This window comes from Neolamprologus multifasciatus, chromosome 8, assembly GCF_963576455.1.
Source record: "Neolamprologus multifasciatus chromosome 8, fNeoMul1.2, whole genome shotgun sequence".
Lineage (NCBI taxonomy): Eukaryota > Metazoa > Chordata > Actinopteri > Cichliformes > Cichlidae > Neolamprologus > Neolamprologus multifasciatus.
The window spans coordinates 12,533,392-12,550,507 of NC_140446.1; the positions used below are offsets into that span (position 1 = coordinate 12,533,392).

The 17,116-nt window shown below is 40.1% G+C and overlaps 1 protein-coding gene across 1 annotated transcript; it reads left to right on the top strand.

Moving 5' to 3' along the window:
* Nucleotides 1-6,278: 6,278 nt before the first annotated feature.
* On the top strand, nucleotides 6,279-11,560 carry LOC146512613 (C1q-related factor-like). The gene is made up of 2 exons (XM_085170572.1): nucleotides 6,279-7,162; nucleotides 10,472-11,560. Exons 1-2 carry the CDS (start codon nucleotides 6,515-6,517, stop codon nucleotides 10,649-10,651), a joined length of 828 nt encoding a protein of 275 aa, XP_085026698.1. The 5' UTR covers nucleotides 6,279-6,514; the 3' UTR covers nucleotides 10,652-11,560.
* Nucleotides 11,561-17,116: the final 5,556 nt, after the last annotated feature.

Genomic DNA, 17,116 nt, shown 5'->3' on the forward strand with positions numbered 1-17,116 from the left:
ATTAGGGCTGCCGCTCCGTATCGGGACCGCCTTCTTCCATACTGACGAGTTTGCTAGAGATCCAAGTGCTCCCTAGATTACGTAATAGATCCTCATCATATGTCCTAAAAAGGGAAATATGTGTCTACTGTTTGAGAGGGGAGTGCGATTCCAGTAGCTGTGAATTAACTAGTCGGGCTTTCGGCCCCGCTGGCCCAGAAATCGGAGCTTTGGAGATCAGATTACAAACCCTTCCCAAAACAAACAGTATACTCCACAGGGCACTCCGAAATTATCCAGAAAGTAAAGAAGCTGTAAATAAATGGCAATAAAGCACTTTTAGACACTATTTTCTAACCTACTTGTCAATGACTGACTGATATATAACAGGCTCTGTGAGTATACATCTCAATTTAAATAAAGGATACCCTACACACTACTTTACCAATTTGCAGTAACCCATAGTATCTGGCTGAAAACTATTTTCCCTTATCAGAGATAACATCCGACATACTGAACTGTTTACAAACCCAGCTCTGTCAGTGGCTGGACATGGCACTTTTTTTTAAAATTCCTTCTCACCCTCAACCTCAAATCCTGAAATAACAATATTTGAGGACTGAAAACCAACTGCCAAGCAAACCAGCTAAGGAATTCCCACAGATTCCCCAGAGGGGCTACAAGGCAGCAGCCCATTGCCTAAAAAGGAAGAGTCCAAAAAGAAAGAATCAAGGAAGTTACTCTGTTTGAACCACTGTGTAAACATACAAGGGATACATGCTTTCCCCCTGTGTAAGGAGTTGTCATACCAAATGTCAATAAAGAGATCCCAATTTGAACATTTTAACTTTATGTTTGACTATCGTGACACAACCTATTTTATTATTATTGTTATTATTATTCTATAATACGGTTGAATGTACAATTATTTAAAGAAATAATAATCAAAAGAGACCAAAAGGACCACCTGGAGGACTGCATCCTGAATATAGACTTCAAAGATGGCCTGCTGTTTCCTATGCTCTCCGATTACTAATAACGTCATCCTGTGCGTGCATGCTGGAATGTGCTCATGATGGGTGGTCTACCTTCTGCTGCCCTGCTACTCTATAGATACCTGAGCCCTGCTGCTGCATGGTGTTTAAGGGGATTGCAATCGTAAATATCATAAATGTCCAGACTGCACATTGCAGGAAATATAGAGAGAGATCGTTTTGCTATATATGGATGTTTTGTAAAAAATAACCCAAATAGTTTTAATTATGATTTACTTTGACAATCCACTGGCTTCAGCATGGCCTTGCTGTTTGTTGTGGGATGCCTTTTTAATAATGCCCGGGCGCCATCTTCTGGCTCAAAGAATTAAATGCAGTCAGCGCATTGGAATTTAATATAACTCTTGAGAACAGAATATAGCCATTACAAAATACATCCGTGTTACTATTTTATAGCAAGTCAAATTGTTAGGATGCCTGGGTCATTGACCCAGGGCTTTTGAGTTTATTATATTATTTATAATTTCTAGTTTTTGGGGTTTTCGTGAGTCATGTCTTATGGTTTGTCTCTGTGTAATCCTTGGTTGCTGTCTCCCCTGTCTGCTGTATCCCCGTGTCCAGTCTGTGTCTGCCCTGGTCCCACGTCTCTGTTCTTTCTGTTGTAGTGCCTGTATGTGAGTCTGTGTCTTTTGTTCAGTCTGTGTTTTGTGTTTCCTGTTTTACTTTGAAGGTTTCTGTCTTATCTCAGTGTGTTCAGTTTACGCTTCCTTGTCTCGTCAGTTCTGATTTGCCCCAGCTGTGTTTCCCTCCTGTTGTCCATTCCCTGATTGCTCCCTCTATGTATTTAAGCCCTGTGTTTCAGTTTGTCATTGTCGCGATCTACCGTTTATTTAGCTGTGTGTTTTTTCAGTCTGTTCGTGTAAGTTTAGTTTTGGTTACTCAGTTTTGTTGTTTTTTTTAGTTTAACATTAAAGTTGTATTTAAGTTCACCTTTGGTTTCCTGAGTCTGCATTTTGGGTCCTTCATGTCACCACCCCGGCGTGCACACAGCCTCCACATAACACAAATGATCTGAGTATGTATATTTTCAATAAACAATAAACAATGAAGGCATACTTTAGTCCCACTTAGCAGAAAGTCCAAGGAAAAGCAATCCTTATTTTGTCCATAATTCAAAAACATTTGCTTTTTGACCTATGCAAAGGTGAACTGATATCAACAGCAGCATCAAGACACAAGTTAAGTCTAAGAACATCTTTTCCCAAAATGTGGATGAATGAGAGTGAATGTGATGAACTGGTTGATATCTACATTTGTGTTTCTCAGCATGGAAATGTGAACCAATGAACACATATAACTGCTTAAATAAAAAATGCTTGATGATTCATATGTATGTCCTTGTATTAATTATCAATTTTGAATCCAATAAACTTCCAGACATTTCCTCCAAAACCACTATCATCAGTGCTTCATGTTAAAAGCTGACCTTAAAGCATGAAGACAAACATGACCTGCTAAATATAAACATGTTAGAAATGTGGGAATGGATATGTGGAGGTAACACATGTTGTAATTTTTGAAAAGACCACATGAGGGTACTAAAGTCTGCAAATGAATGAGAAATCATGAGGTAGTTGTTGGAGAAAACTGTACAATGTCAGAGGGCAGAAATTTTGGTATTTATACGAATGCATCCATTTTCTAAAGACTTTGATGATTTTTTTTAAGTGAATCCCGGTTGATTGTTTGTTGACTTCTTGTGCTATGTGCTCGCAACAACAATTTATTTCTCATGCGATCTCCCTGGACCAAATTTCATATGAAGAATTTAAAAACACAAAATGTTATCAGTAAAACTGAGTTTGTGTTCATATTCCTGAGTTAATGGTCATCCCTCTGATTTAGTGTGTTGTGTCATGAGCTAGAGAGACTCAGCAAGAAAGCGCTGCTTGAGGTGTGTGACTCAGAGCCATTGTCATGTCCCGAGAAAACGGTGCCATCAAAATGCAGAGGGGACTCACAAAATGATTCTCTGCTTATATTACTCCAATGAAACTCAAGTCTCACTTTACAATTGTTCCATTTTCATACATGTTATAATTCAGCCACGTGTATGCAGTCACGTTTATGCAGCTCGCATCAATGTGACACGGTTTGTTTTGTAGTTAAATCAGGTGGTTAATTGGTAGCAAAATAGTTGATTTTCTGTGCATGTTGGCTAGACTGTATCTAAAAAACACATGCATCATGTTTGTGGGTTATTAAGATACGTGGAGCATTCTGGATGATGTTCTTCATGCCACTGCTACATCTATTGGAAAACTAAAGATATATATTTGGCATATTTCAATCCACATTTTGTCACATGTCATAATTTACAACATGTGGAAATGTAGAAGCTTGACTAGATTTTAAAATAAACCTTCTGGGTTTTTTAAGCACTGCATTTCTAATACTTAAATGCAACACATTTACAAAGGATACACCATGCACGGCACAGCAAACAGCTTAACAGCTTAAACACCGAGCACCAAGGCTTATGACTGGCTATTATGTAAGCTACCATATGAACACAGCAGGTTTATGTGGTATGGAGGACTTGAACTATAAAGCAAATGAGGCATAAATACATTCTTTAGCAGACTGGGGAGGTCAGGTAATATCACCTCACAGTACAAAGAGACAGTGAACTGAAACCATATTGTTTCCATGTAATTAGAATAGCTGTGCTACTGTTTTAGTGTTTTAGGCCATTGTGGGCCAATATTTGAATATTTGAAGTGTCTTTTTTTAAAAATATACACATAATAATGGATTACTTAGATTCTTTTTTATATATTCCAGTATTAGCCAGTAGTAGCTACACTTACAGTGTGACTGCACACACAGATATATTCAGGGATAAGCTTGCAGCCCCATGTAAGGAGGAAGAGACAGTGAAAAAGACATTTGACCCAGCTGCACTGAGACAGCAAATATACAGTCACTAAAGACATGAACCCATCATAATGTGATTTCGGGGCAGTTCTCTGGGTATGTGACATTTGGCCTGAACAAATAAATGGAAACACCTACATCTGCTGCAGGTTGGTTTCCCAAAACAGTATTTAGTGTTTAATTCAGAGGATGTAAACAGAGTTATCCACAAACTGAAAGAAACATAAACCTTCATGATATATATAATTATAATATAGTGACATGTTGTGACTAAAACAATTTGGAGTTTCTCATCATGTAAAGATAATATGTTGAAAACTATGTTAAAAATTAGTAACAGTAGTAACAGTGACAGTAGCATTTTTTTCTGTTAAATTTTACAAAATTATTTATAAACAAATGAAAAAAATTGCAAACATAAATATATGTAAAATATATTATATTGTTACATATAACACATGTGAGGTAAAATAACATGAAAAAAAATGTAAATTACCTTTTTATTTAAGATTCCACATAAAAGACTATAACAAAGTTGCAAAATTTAACACCCTATGCAGTGTTTATTTAGATAAAACTGTTAAGTTCTAGTCAAAATACAGTTTTTATTATTGAAAACAGCTATAATTACTGTTCATTACTGTAATTTCACAGATTTTATTTTTAGTAGTTCTGTATCTTTTTTAAATTATTGACAAAAACGGGTAAAATTAGAGAAAAGTAAAGCTAGAAATGCATATTCTGTACAGAATTTTTCTTAATGTTTAAAAAAGGAAAAAATATTACTAATAAAAGCAATTATTTGATGTTTTTAAGCCTGATTATTTATATTACAGTAATGCTTGACCATAACATTTGATAATTTAATTGTTCTTTCACGTGGAAATACTTTTAATTTACCATAAAACATCGAGTTCTCATGTAAATTAATGCTACAAACTCAAGTTTAAGTATGTAAAATGTAATTTTGCGGGATGATAAACTTACGTTATTTTGTGGGCTCACGGTGATGGTGTCTCAGTTATTTAAATCTCAGCTAAAATAAAAGCGAATCAAATGGCAAACTGGAAAAACAAGCTTCCAATTGGTGAAAACACAAAGAATGCACAAAGAAAACAGCATCAAATAACCAAACAAGTGTCTGAGTTAGGCCATCATGTGCCACCCGAGCTAGTTTAATGTGGCTTGGCACTGATTCTCCGTGACGCTGAACCATACTGGAGGGATGAACATCAGATTCTTCCAAATTCTTCCCTCGTTTGTCAAGCTGTTGGAGAGCACTGTCTAACATACTGATCCAAAAATCCCCACACAGTATATGTGGCCATGCATACAATTCAGATCACTTTCATTTGTGCCTGAAATGGCCAAAATCAGTTTTCCTGTAGGGTGACTGTGCTCAGCTTTAGAGAAGGAATGAGACATCTGGAGGGAGATTAGAGCAGAGCTGCTACTTTGCATTAAAGCAGCCAGCATTGATGGACTGAACAGTCTTTGGAGGTTTTTAGGGTCCATTCAACTAGAAGAACACTACAGAGTATGATATAGTATTCAGAAATTGCATCCCTGCATAGCTACATCTCTACTCAGGGAACACCTCTGGAGAGGAGGTGAAAAACAATGCTGGTGGGGAAAGACCTGTGGATTATTAGAAGAATCAGGAGAGTGCTGCTCGACATACACAGTGGGGGGGAAAGGATGATCTCCTTTTAATGTCAGAGCTGATGCCGACTTCAATGCAATAATTTTGCTGTCAAAGTACATATGTCATTTTTCTCTACTTATGTCTGTTGAAGCGATGCTGCCAAAGCTCTAGGCTTCAGTAATTACATTTAAGAGTCAAAACTCACTACAGCTAATAGAAATTTTAAGGCTAATCTTAAAACAGAGCAAATTTATTTACTTACAAGATTCTGAACCTTATGTTTTAAAATTAGTCTGAAGGTCATAGCTTGACTGAATACAGGTACCTGGAATTAGTCCATTATGGAAGAGCTCCAACTGATTGCACTGGATTTAAAATGAGGAAAAACACCCTGCACAAAATCTGTGCCAATAATTTGATATCACTTGCACACCTGGTGGATAGAAATGTCAGCGGTAACTCATAAATTTTCTTATTTTAATTTTTCAAGCAAAATGTATTTCTCTTTTTTGTTCTGTATACATCCCGCAGCTTTTTCCTGTCTTCTCTGGCTTTACACATCTGCCAGTTGGAAAGCGCCCTCCCCAGCCCTGACTCAAATGGTGGCTCACTCTCTCCACTCCTCTCTTCTCTTTTTTCCTCTCTCAAGCTGTCTCACTCTCTCCCTCCGCCTCTCCTCTTACTCTCTCTCCTCACTCTCTCAGTCTCTCTCTTCACTTGATCACTTTGGTCCCTTGCTCCTCTCCCTTACTCCTACACAGCTCTGTCACACACTTATTCTGGCTCTCCCTGGGCACCATCTCCACTATCGGGGATCCTCATTGTATCTGCGTTTTGCCAGGTGGACGCACTCCCCGCAGTCACCATTTCCACCCCGGAGAGTTCCACGCTGGCAGCGCAGCCCCTTCCCAGGCTGAGCATCGGGCGGAAGACCCTGGTGGCAGCTGCTGTGGGGGTCATGCTGGTCCTGGTTCTGGTCGTCCTCATCCCTGTGTTGGTCAGCTCTGTTGGCACAGGTGGTATAGATGACAGCACGAGCCACTATGAGATGCTGGGCACCTGCCGCATGGTTTGTGACCCATTTCCCAGCACGGGCACCACGGGCCAAGGTGTGCACACAGGCACAGATACAGCACCTACAGTCTTACAGGTGGAAAACGAGGACGATCTGAGTGATCACAGCATCGGTCCACCGCTGCCCACGTACAGTGCTCACGGCCCGCAAGGGAAACCAGGACGTCCTGGCAAGCCCGGACCCCCGGGTCCACCCGGAGAGCCAGGACCACCAGGACCTAAAGGACCACCCGGAGATGCTGTGGACATTGTACGGACAGGGATCCTAGGTTTAGGGGGTAAAGGGGCAGTTAGTACAACTACATACAATACCACTCCTCGGGTGGCATTTTATGCAGGACTACGAAACCCTCAAGAAGGTTATGATATACTGCGCTTTGATGATGTGGTGACTAACATTGGTGGTAACTATGAAGGCGCGACGGGCAAATTCACCTGTAAGATCCCTGGCACCTACTTTTTCATCTACAATGTGCTGATGAGGGGAGGAGACGGCACTAGCATGTGGGCTGACCTGATCAAAAATGGCCTGGTGGGTATGCCTTTGAATTTATCACCTTGTGTTTAAAGCCCCAAATAATAATTTAAAAATGTGTAAAGGTAAAATTTGTAAAAGAAAAGTATTATTACTGGGATGAACCCACATCAAAATACTCAAGGAAGAGTGTTACCAGTATGCTGGCAGACTAAATTGAGTAGTCGAGCATTCATGTGTATAGTGATTTAGCTCTGATTTAGTCTGGTGTTACAGTCCAGTATAATGACAACACATAGTGGCATGTTGCCAGATTGTGTATCTGTGATTATTACACATGCAATGATGTACAAGCTGAAGTGAGTGGAAGGAGGACAGCACTATCTCCACTCTGCACACTTCAAAACACAGCCCGGGGTAGTGGCTAGTTCAAAGCTGGTGCCCTTTGAAATACAACAAACTTCGTGGATGCAATGATGTGCTGGTAAACGTTATCAGACAGCCTGTCAGGTGAATGCGTTTCAGTATCCAGTGATGATATTTGCTATATTCATGGCTAATTTTGTAATGTCTTTAAGGCCCCTGGGTGATGACACCTTGCACATCTGAACCTTAAAACTTTACTGCCAACACCACATCCAGACTGCAGCAGGCTGCACTTAAGGTGGATGCAATAACACAAGCACATCTACATCACAACATACTTCACCACAACAGCGCATCAATTTTAGTTTCGATTCTTTAAAAGAAGTGTAGATTCAGATTTGTTTTCACACTTTTGATGCAGGACATCAAATACACTTTCAGATGAATACAAGCTACACCACAATAAAAACCTTTTGTGGCTATAATGGTTTGTATTATAACCAGAAAATGTGTTTTTTTCACAAGGAAAAAAAGAACCCGAGACAACAAAACCACACCTGATGAACATACTGTAACCACAGTTTCAGTGCAAACAGATGCAAACAGATATTACTGATATCTACTCCTTCATATTTGCTTTCTTAAGTGGTGATTGGAAAAGAGACAGAAATTTAACATTTAACACATTTTATATACTCAGATAAACCATAACCTGCTTATGTACATGAATTCTATAAATGTCTATGCTTATGGCTGCACCACACTCACCACACAGCCAGTCAAAGTCTGTATGTGGTGTACTCTGTTTCAAGAGAACAACAGTAATCATATAAACATGGATTTGATTAAAGCAGCTGTAAAACAACCTAAACTGCGGAACCAATAGTATTTATTAATGTGAACCAGTTTGAAGACAGAGAAGCTATTCCTACCATCAACGACACTAAAATATGATTGCTCATTGAGCTGGGGCTCAATAGGACATTTGGTATATCACTGTGGAATTAAAAACAAAAAGTCAATGACAGAAATTAACAATTAACAAATTATTTAGTACTACGTGCTACTTATTAAGCAAAAAGGAGGCACTTTCTTTTATCCATTATATTTAACATGAGATATGGTAATAAACTGCTGTAAAGTAAAATGCCAGTCACTTGTAGAGACCGTGCTGCTGCTACAGTGTAGCAGAGGGTGGAAGCCAAGAGAATTTATGCTGCATTGCTCACATGTATCAGAAATCCATCATCATGCTGTCATGCTGTCGCTCAACATTTTTCAGAGCCCCACAGCCACAAGACATACAACTCTGGTTCCAAAAAAAGCATAAAAACATTTATCCTTGTTTGACCTTTGATATCAGAAACAGGTTTTTAAAAAGTTGGAGCAGGGGCGTATTTATCAGTCTGTGAAGGTTCTCAGTCGTCCAGGTCATCGTAGTTTAAGGAGCTTGGAAAGAAAAGCGTCTGGACTTCTTTAAGTTTCCTTGAAGATGTTTCACTTCTCATCAGAGAAGCGTCTTCAGTTCTAAGAGTAATTGGTGGAGAGTCCCAGATTTTAAGCCCTATGGGAGTGTCCCCAAGAGGGTCATGGACCCCCTATTTATCCTCTACCTCAGGGGTCTCCAACTCCAGGCCTCGAGGGCCGGTGTCCTGCAGGTTTTAGATGTGTCCTTGATCCAACACAGCTGATTCAAATGGCTAAATTACCTCCTGAACATGTCTTGTAGTTCTCCAGAGGCTGGTAATGAAGTGTGTTGACCCAGGGTGATTCCTAAAACCTGCAGGACACCGGCCCAAGAAGCCTGGAGTTGGAGAAACCTACTCTACCTAATCACACAAGCCAAGGTGTGAAAACGGGTGTGGGTCACAATCAGCCAAGGTTTTGGGTGAACCCATTTTGAAACCCACCTTATCATGTGATTTACTGAAGTCAAAAGCCCCAGGATGTGAGTGGGTGTTAACGTGTCTGGAAAGGGATCTCAAAACTGGATTATAGATGGCAGACAGATCTGTTGAAAGATGGTCATTCACAGTGGACATACTTGAATGACTCCTCTTTCAAACTATCTGTCTTCTCTTTCCAAAATGTGAACATTGGCATCCTCAAAAGACTGACCGTTGTCCTTTAGATGCATCTAAAGCACCTTTTTCCGGGTTTGAAAGCTAAGTGAAAGAAGGCATTTATGTCCACTGTGAACGACTATTACTGTAAAAATACTTAAAAAAATACAGCATCACCAGTTTCATGTTCTTATGGCTTTAACTGCATTTAACTGGACTTTCTACCACAATCTGGTTGAAGCAAGAATTACACTTGTTTAGCTCGTCTGGTGAAGTTGGAGCGTAACAGCCAATCTGGCAACCCAGCTCATTACACATTAGCTAAAGCTTAGGAGGGATCTGTCCTTGAGGGGCTAAGTGTACAAGCAGTTTCTTTTTCTTTTTTTTTTAAACCACAGACATGCAACGAGATTTGGGTGTGTTGCTCAATATCGCAGTAATTACCTCTCTTCACCCAGTGACACTTATGTTCGGGAAAACATGACATTTTCAGTGCACCACTCAGAAAAAGGTGGATGTAAGAGAAGAACGCGAGACAAAGGGATAGTACGCACTGCCATCCTTCCTCAGAGGCAGGCTGACTCAACCCTGACCCTCTCAGCTGAGTCATAAGAGAAGAACAAGATATTCACCACAGGGATAAAGCTTACACAAGTCAGTCTCAAAAAACCCCTCTTCTATTAAAAAAAAGTCCACATATAAATATAAACATAATCAGAGCAGTAACATGCCAGGCTATAAAACAGGAAGTCATTTGATATTTAAAAAATAAAAGCATTTTTTTCAATGCCTTCATCGACTTTAGTCATGTCATCTTAAGGGATTTTATTAGTTATAACTTATGACATTCAATTAAAATTACTAAAACATTCTTAAGCATTTATATTTCTTCACTTCCTCTTTCCTCGGTTCTGTGCGTGTGTGTGTCATATTCCAGGTCAGGGCCAGCGCCATTGCCCAGGACCAGGACCAGAGTTATGACTATGCCAGCAACAGTGTCATACTTCATCTGGATGCAGGTGATGAAGTTTTCATAAAGCTGGATGGGGGAAAGGCTCATGGGGGCAACAGCAACAAGTACAGCACCTTCTCAGGGTTTATTCTCTATGCCGACTGAAGACTGGACGGGACGAGGGATGAAAGGTCACAGCCAGCAGACGATCACTTTCTGATGTGGAGTAAGGTTAAAGTTGCCCACAGCCACTGATCCACAGCTAGATATTTAAGATCAGCATTAATACGGTAATAATAGCTGTGGATTTGTGGCTATCGGTTAACTGTCATGCCCACATGCCATTGTATACAGGGTGCCTATGCTGCTATTCTGATGGACACGAGCAACGTAACGGTGTCAGTCACTGCCACGTGTCATATTGAGATACGGTAACAACTCTGACAGTGCAGAAGCTTTGCCATCATTTTTGAGCTGTCATTTAAAATTTAAGTCTGAAAATCCCACAGTCGTGGTGACTACAGTGTTTGTAAATGTGCTGTTTGGATTTATGTTGCGATTTTGTTTCTTTCTCATGCTCTTTGTATTATACAGTGTTGTGCATCTGTGACTGACGAATCATATGTTGTCACAAGAAATGATCATTTGTCATAAACTGGATGCCACAATGAGATTTTGGTGCTTGAAAGGCCGCCAGTGTCACAAAATGTATCGTGTCGCATATCATATCAGCTCATCATATTTAATGTTAGTGTATAAAATGTAAATTTGATATTGAATCTTAATGTCTGAACACAGGAAGAGTAGTTTCAGCACTGCACACACTGTATTTCCTATTGTGTGTCCTTAAAAACAGCTAAACTGTTAATAGATAGTTGTACAATTTTACCACGTAGCGGTTAAAGTGCTTGCTCATAAAGCTTTATTTATTTAATTCATGCATGCAACGACTGCTAAAATGTTAAAAATAGTGATTTTAAACAAAGTTTAAATAGCTACATGTAGGAAGCATTTACCGCTGTTGCTTTTCATTTAAATGTCCATGGTTTTTCATTAAAAGTTCAATTTCTTTTGCATTTTCTCACATATTATGTGGTTAATATCACTCAGCTCATCTACTTTTTGATAAGCCGTTATTCTTCCAAATGTTACACACAAGAGAGCCACGCAAGCGCAGCGAGAGGCAATCAACGCAAAGACGATCACTGTGGGGGAAAGTAGGGGGAATCACAGCTGTGTTAAATGCCAAATGAAGCAGGAGATGGTTGTGTTTCACAATCAAAGGAGGGATGCGTTTCTTCCTCTAATGGGTGTGGAGATGCTGAGATATGGCGGGAAAGAAAAAACAGACAGAGGGACGGGTGTTAGAACGTATCATGACAAAGCTTAGATCAGCGTCGCGAAGTAATCCAGGGCAAATTAGCCTCTGCTGTGACACAAGTGTCACGGACAAGAAAATAGCTTCGAGGCCCAAACTGTAAAAACCAATACCCTGTTTCTTTTTGCTTTCTCTTCTGAAGAGCCACTTTGATATTACAAAAGTCGCCTTTGAAACGGGCAACAAAACTGCCTCTAGGTTAAGAAGTTTCGAATTTAAGCAAAAGTTGATCTAATTGTAAAAACCCTTAAATAGCACAGAAAGAAGAATTAAATATCAAAATCAGAGTCTCTTCCACTCATCATATATGGTTGCTCGAAGGAGCTCTACTTAGGAGGAGCTAATGAATGTCTAGCGAGCCAGTGGGTGCCGTGTTTCTCGGTTCCTACCCAGGCAGCACCATTTAGCCTAAACCAAAAGGTTATACCTGAGACTATCACCCACTGTGATGATACGGTAAGGCTGTGATAGGCTTCTTTGCCTCCAGAATATCCTCTCTGATTGGTATGATAGCATGGTTTTGATTAAAATGATAGAAAGAAGCCTGATTGCCACACTGAGTTGTGTTTTCCTAAGCCAGGAAGCTCTCTGGGCTTAACTTAAGCGTGTCTTAAGACGGGAAAATTCCTCCAGACACAATTAGGACTGAAGGTCCATACATAAGCAGAGGTCACCCAAGCCATGGGGCAGTTGAGCACTAGCTCAGGCTGCTTTCTTCTTGCAGGGTGCATGAGCACGCAGTCAAATTAGAGACTTCATGTCACAATGTCAAAGACAAACGCCCCCGGTCTGCGAGAAACAGCTTTCACTGCTAAAACCATCAGAGCTGAGCGCTGCTTTAGAGTCGGCAACATCTGTACTTTCTTGACATCCTCGGGGGGAAAGGACTAACTCACAGAAACCATTTTACGTAGAAACACTTAAGAGAGCACAAACATGGCATTGAACTGAAGGTTCAGCAGCATTTGTTGCTTCAACATGAGCAAAGAGAGCAAAAGGGGGGGGGGAAATGCACCTGAGAACGCTGGCAGGCGGTTTGTTTCTGCTCACTCTTTCTGCTTTTGTTCCCAGAACGTAAGTGAAGGTATCACGTTGGCAAATACGACAAAGTGTTGCGTCACACTGAATGGATATAAATGAATGTCTTGTTTGGCTAGACTCCCATGCTCTTTTAAGTCATTTATTGAGGTCACAGTCTCTCGCTGGCAACCAGAATCATCTGGAAACCTGCAGCGTCCTCATCTTACAAATGAATGATCTTCTTTCCAGCTTCTGTGATTTTCCAAGAACCACAGATGTGCTCTTCAAGGGGTTTTTAATGGTGGTTTTACCTGAACAAGACACCGACATGTAAGAGGACAATAGAACAAGGACACTCTGGGAGCCGGTGTTGTAATTCTGTAAATCTGGACTATACACACAGTTTAAATCTTAGACTCACACTTCATCTCACGAACTTTCAGCAGGTCCGAGGTTTGAAAGATAAGCACTGCGCTGAGAAGTGCTTTAAGCTGCTTTTTGTTGACGCAAGCCTCGCCTCTTGGACTAGGCTGTGGGGATATTTTGAGAGTCTTTTATTATTATTTTTTTTACTGTGGCTGTTTAATCGCTTAGAAGTAGAAGGATTTTAAAGATTAAGTTTCTGCTACAGACTTGTTTTAATTTAGGTAATCTTTAGCCTATGCAAACGTAACTGTAGGAAACGTTTGATTCATTTACTCAGCCCGACCTATCAGTAAACTGACATGGCTTCAACGTGACATTTGCAGGGGCCAGTTGGTGAGGCATATCAGGCTGCTGCAGCGTGCGTGTGCATGTTTCTGGGATCATTTGTGTGTGTGTGTGTGTGTGTGTATCCTTGCATGTGTTTTTAAGTCTCCGTGAGACAGGACAATGCTAGGCTTGGAGAAAACCGCCTCCTCTGAAATGTTTGAAGTGACATTAATGAGCCCTTGGTGTTGTTATCTTGAACATCCTCACTTATCTCACTGGGGGACAACCAAATTTAAATGTTGAGCTAAATTGCCTTTTATTCTCCTGTGCACTTCCTCCCACACCAATGTGCCCACACTGACGTGTTGTGCGAGTTGCACACAAAAAAATTCTTAGGTATTTGTATTATTTGGGTTTGACAAAGTAGTCTTCAAAATCTACACTTCCCCGAACAAGTTGCAAATAATAAGGGTTCTCAAAAGAGAAAAAGACCATAATACGGGCTGTTATCTTACTTTTGCAGTATCTATACAAGTACAGAAGAAGTACGCTTTCTAACAATGTGTTACTTTTCATTTCCTTTCAGCCCAAAAAGCCTTCTTCCTCAGAAACCACCATTATAAACTATTCACAGGGCACCACCGACCTTAAACAAGGTTGTTTTTCGCTCTTTTTTTTCTTGTGCATTTGCAGTGTGCTGCTCAATGTGAAAGCAAGCCTGGACGATAGAAAGCTTTCTTGGCTTTGGCACCAGGAGGGTGGGTGCTATTGTTGTGTCCAAAATCCAGTTCTATTTTTGCTTGCAGAATGTTTTTCCGGTAAAATCCGGTAAAAACTCTTTCTGTGTAAACCCTCTGAGTTTAGCACCACACAGGCCAGACACCGGTGGCAATTAAGACGTGTCACTAGGTAAGTAAACAGCGTGGGTTGTGCCACATGTCCATCCAGGTAACAGCTATGGAGACACGCCATTAAAAACCAAAAATGTCAGCCTCCTGGTGCAGAAGAAGGAAATGTCATGGCCTCATCAATGTCAAGTTCAGCTTTACAGTCATGTGGGTTAGAAGTTCAATAAAATGCGTGTGATCTGGCACTTTTTGCCTTAAAACAAAGAGAACGCATCAAAGGCCTAAAACGAAAATGAAGATTATATTGCTCGATCAGCCTTTAAGTAACCAGCTGTCACTGAGAAGGGTGGCATGAGATGGTGCGAGTTGACAACAACAAAAGTGACATATTTCACAAACAGCGAAAAAACAGCAGTGTATAATCAGTACAAAACTTTACAAGATATAATTCTGGGAAAGATTAAAATCTGCCTGCAGCTGGGCCAAAAATGGGTGTCTCTTTGATCCTGTCTCGCTGTCTGTCAATAAGCACTGACACTGAACAGAGTCTCGCCAGCTGCCCTGCCATCCTCTCCAGATGTGTGATCTCAAGGGTCACCACAAGCTTGTACATATCACACTGGATACTAAAAATAAACAGGAAAGGCTACTTGTACACTAGCTGCACTCCTCGCTTTGGGCTACAATCAGAAATACTGCAAAGTTCTTGCACATCTTTGGAATATAGCAATAAGATTTTGCAAACATGCCAGAATCATTGCTTCTTTATGCAGCTGCCTGCATGCTTATGGAGAAATAACATGACAACTCAGTAAAGAGAATGAAAAAAAAAAAAAGACAAAAGGCACGATTACAAGAAAGCAGATGACGGCGATTGAGCTTTGTGAGACCTTTAATTTTGCTTTTGTTGTGAAAAGAACAATGTCCTCATCAGTTCCTGCTACTCTTCCATCACTTTTTCAGGTTTGTGGTAGAAACTGTCTGAGAGCAAACATGCAAACTCTCCCTCAGCAGTGTTTATGACATGCAAACAACTGAAAAAATAAAATAACTAATATAAATTGTAATAAAAAAAAATGCAATACAGGCTCAAAATGAGGAAAAAACACTTATTTTTGAACTGCATGGACACGGACGTTGCATAGATTTCTATGTATGGAATAGCCTGTATATAAAAGATGGAGTTGGCTTTCATGTCTGAATAGTGAAACCACTTTTGAAGTGTCTTAACCCTCTGGGGTCGACGGACGCGCCGGCGTGTCAGAATAACATGACCAATTTAAGACGACACAGCTACAAGATGCAGCGACACAGAGTCTCTATTTCAACCTGGGTCGAAAGTACGGAAAACTATATACCAGTTTTTGAATTGTGTCAATGGGCAATGTAAAACCAGAGTTATGATAAAAAATACACGCAATGTTTTTTTCTGAACAAAACAGTGGTGTTTACAGCGCGAAGAACGGGAAGAACGGTAAAAACTGTGTTTTCTACGGACAGGCTAACAAACACTCTCCGCTTGCGAGTGAAAAAAGAAAAAGAAAAAACACCCTTTCCCTATTGGTGTTAAAGTTTACCATGTCAGCCAATCAAAAAACTGATATGGCAACATGTGGCACTTGGTTGTTTAGGGAGAAGGGGAAGTTTTTAGGAGGGACACCCGTGACGGAAAACAGGCGAGCAAAAGAAAGAGAGAAAGCGAGTTTTCATATGTGAGACATTAGTGACGTTTAGCGTGTTTAGAGGCTGTAGTTAGTGTGTTGTGCAGTTATTGTTTTGTTTTGTGTGTCAGTTATACTGCTGAATGTCACAGTTGTTCCAAAAAAGCCATCAAAGGCAGATTCCAGTGTTTTCCCACATGGAAAACAGAATGGCTGTGGCTACAATGTAGCTTGCCATCACCAGTGTGTGAATGTGTGTGTGAATGGGTGGATGACTGGTTGTGTAAAGCGCTTTGGGGTCCTTAGGGACTAGTAAAGCGCTATACAAATACAGACCATTTACCATGGATCCACCTCGTGCTGTCAGACCTGCAGGGTTTAGGCCTGTGCTGTTCTCCTGTCTTATACTGAACACAAACTATTTTTTTGGACTGGCACAAATAATTTGTGTGCCTTCTTATTTGATGCAGCACATCTGATAGTTCTGTAAATAGATTTAAATGGTTATATAAAAAACGCCTGAGGCCTTGGCTGCATTTTTAGGTAAATAGTACCATATAACTTTGTCGTTTGCAAAATTTGTGCAAAAGTTTTGGAAATGTACCATTTCGATTTGCATTTCAAGTTATGAAAATGATTCATTAAACATGTTTGTGGGTTTTACAGTAAAAGATAGAACTTTTTTCTACTCAGATTTGGAATTTTTTGTCTGAATGGCAAGATAAACAGTTTTTAAAGGTTAAATATAGAGGTAAAATCAAACGTAGTCAAAAGGGGCCAATTATACCCTGGATCCCAGAGGGATAAAGAACAGATGTATGGAAGTCTTTGAGAAAATAACCCTTCAGTTCACTTCATCTAAAACATAAGATTTTCCTAATAAGATGGTTTCAAAGTTTCGTACTAAACACAGCATAATGTTCACTTTGCATATTATGGCCTCCATTAGTGTGCAGAACGACAGCAAATGAGGGTTTGCTTCACAGTGAATCCCCATTATTAACACACAAGCACGTGACACCTATAACTC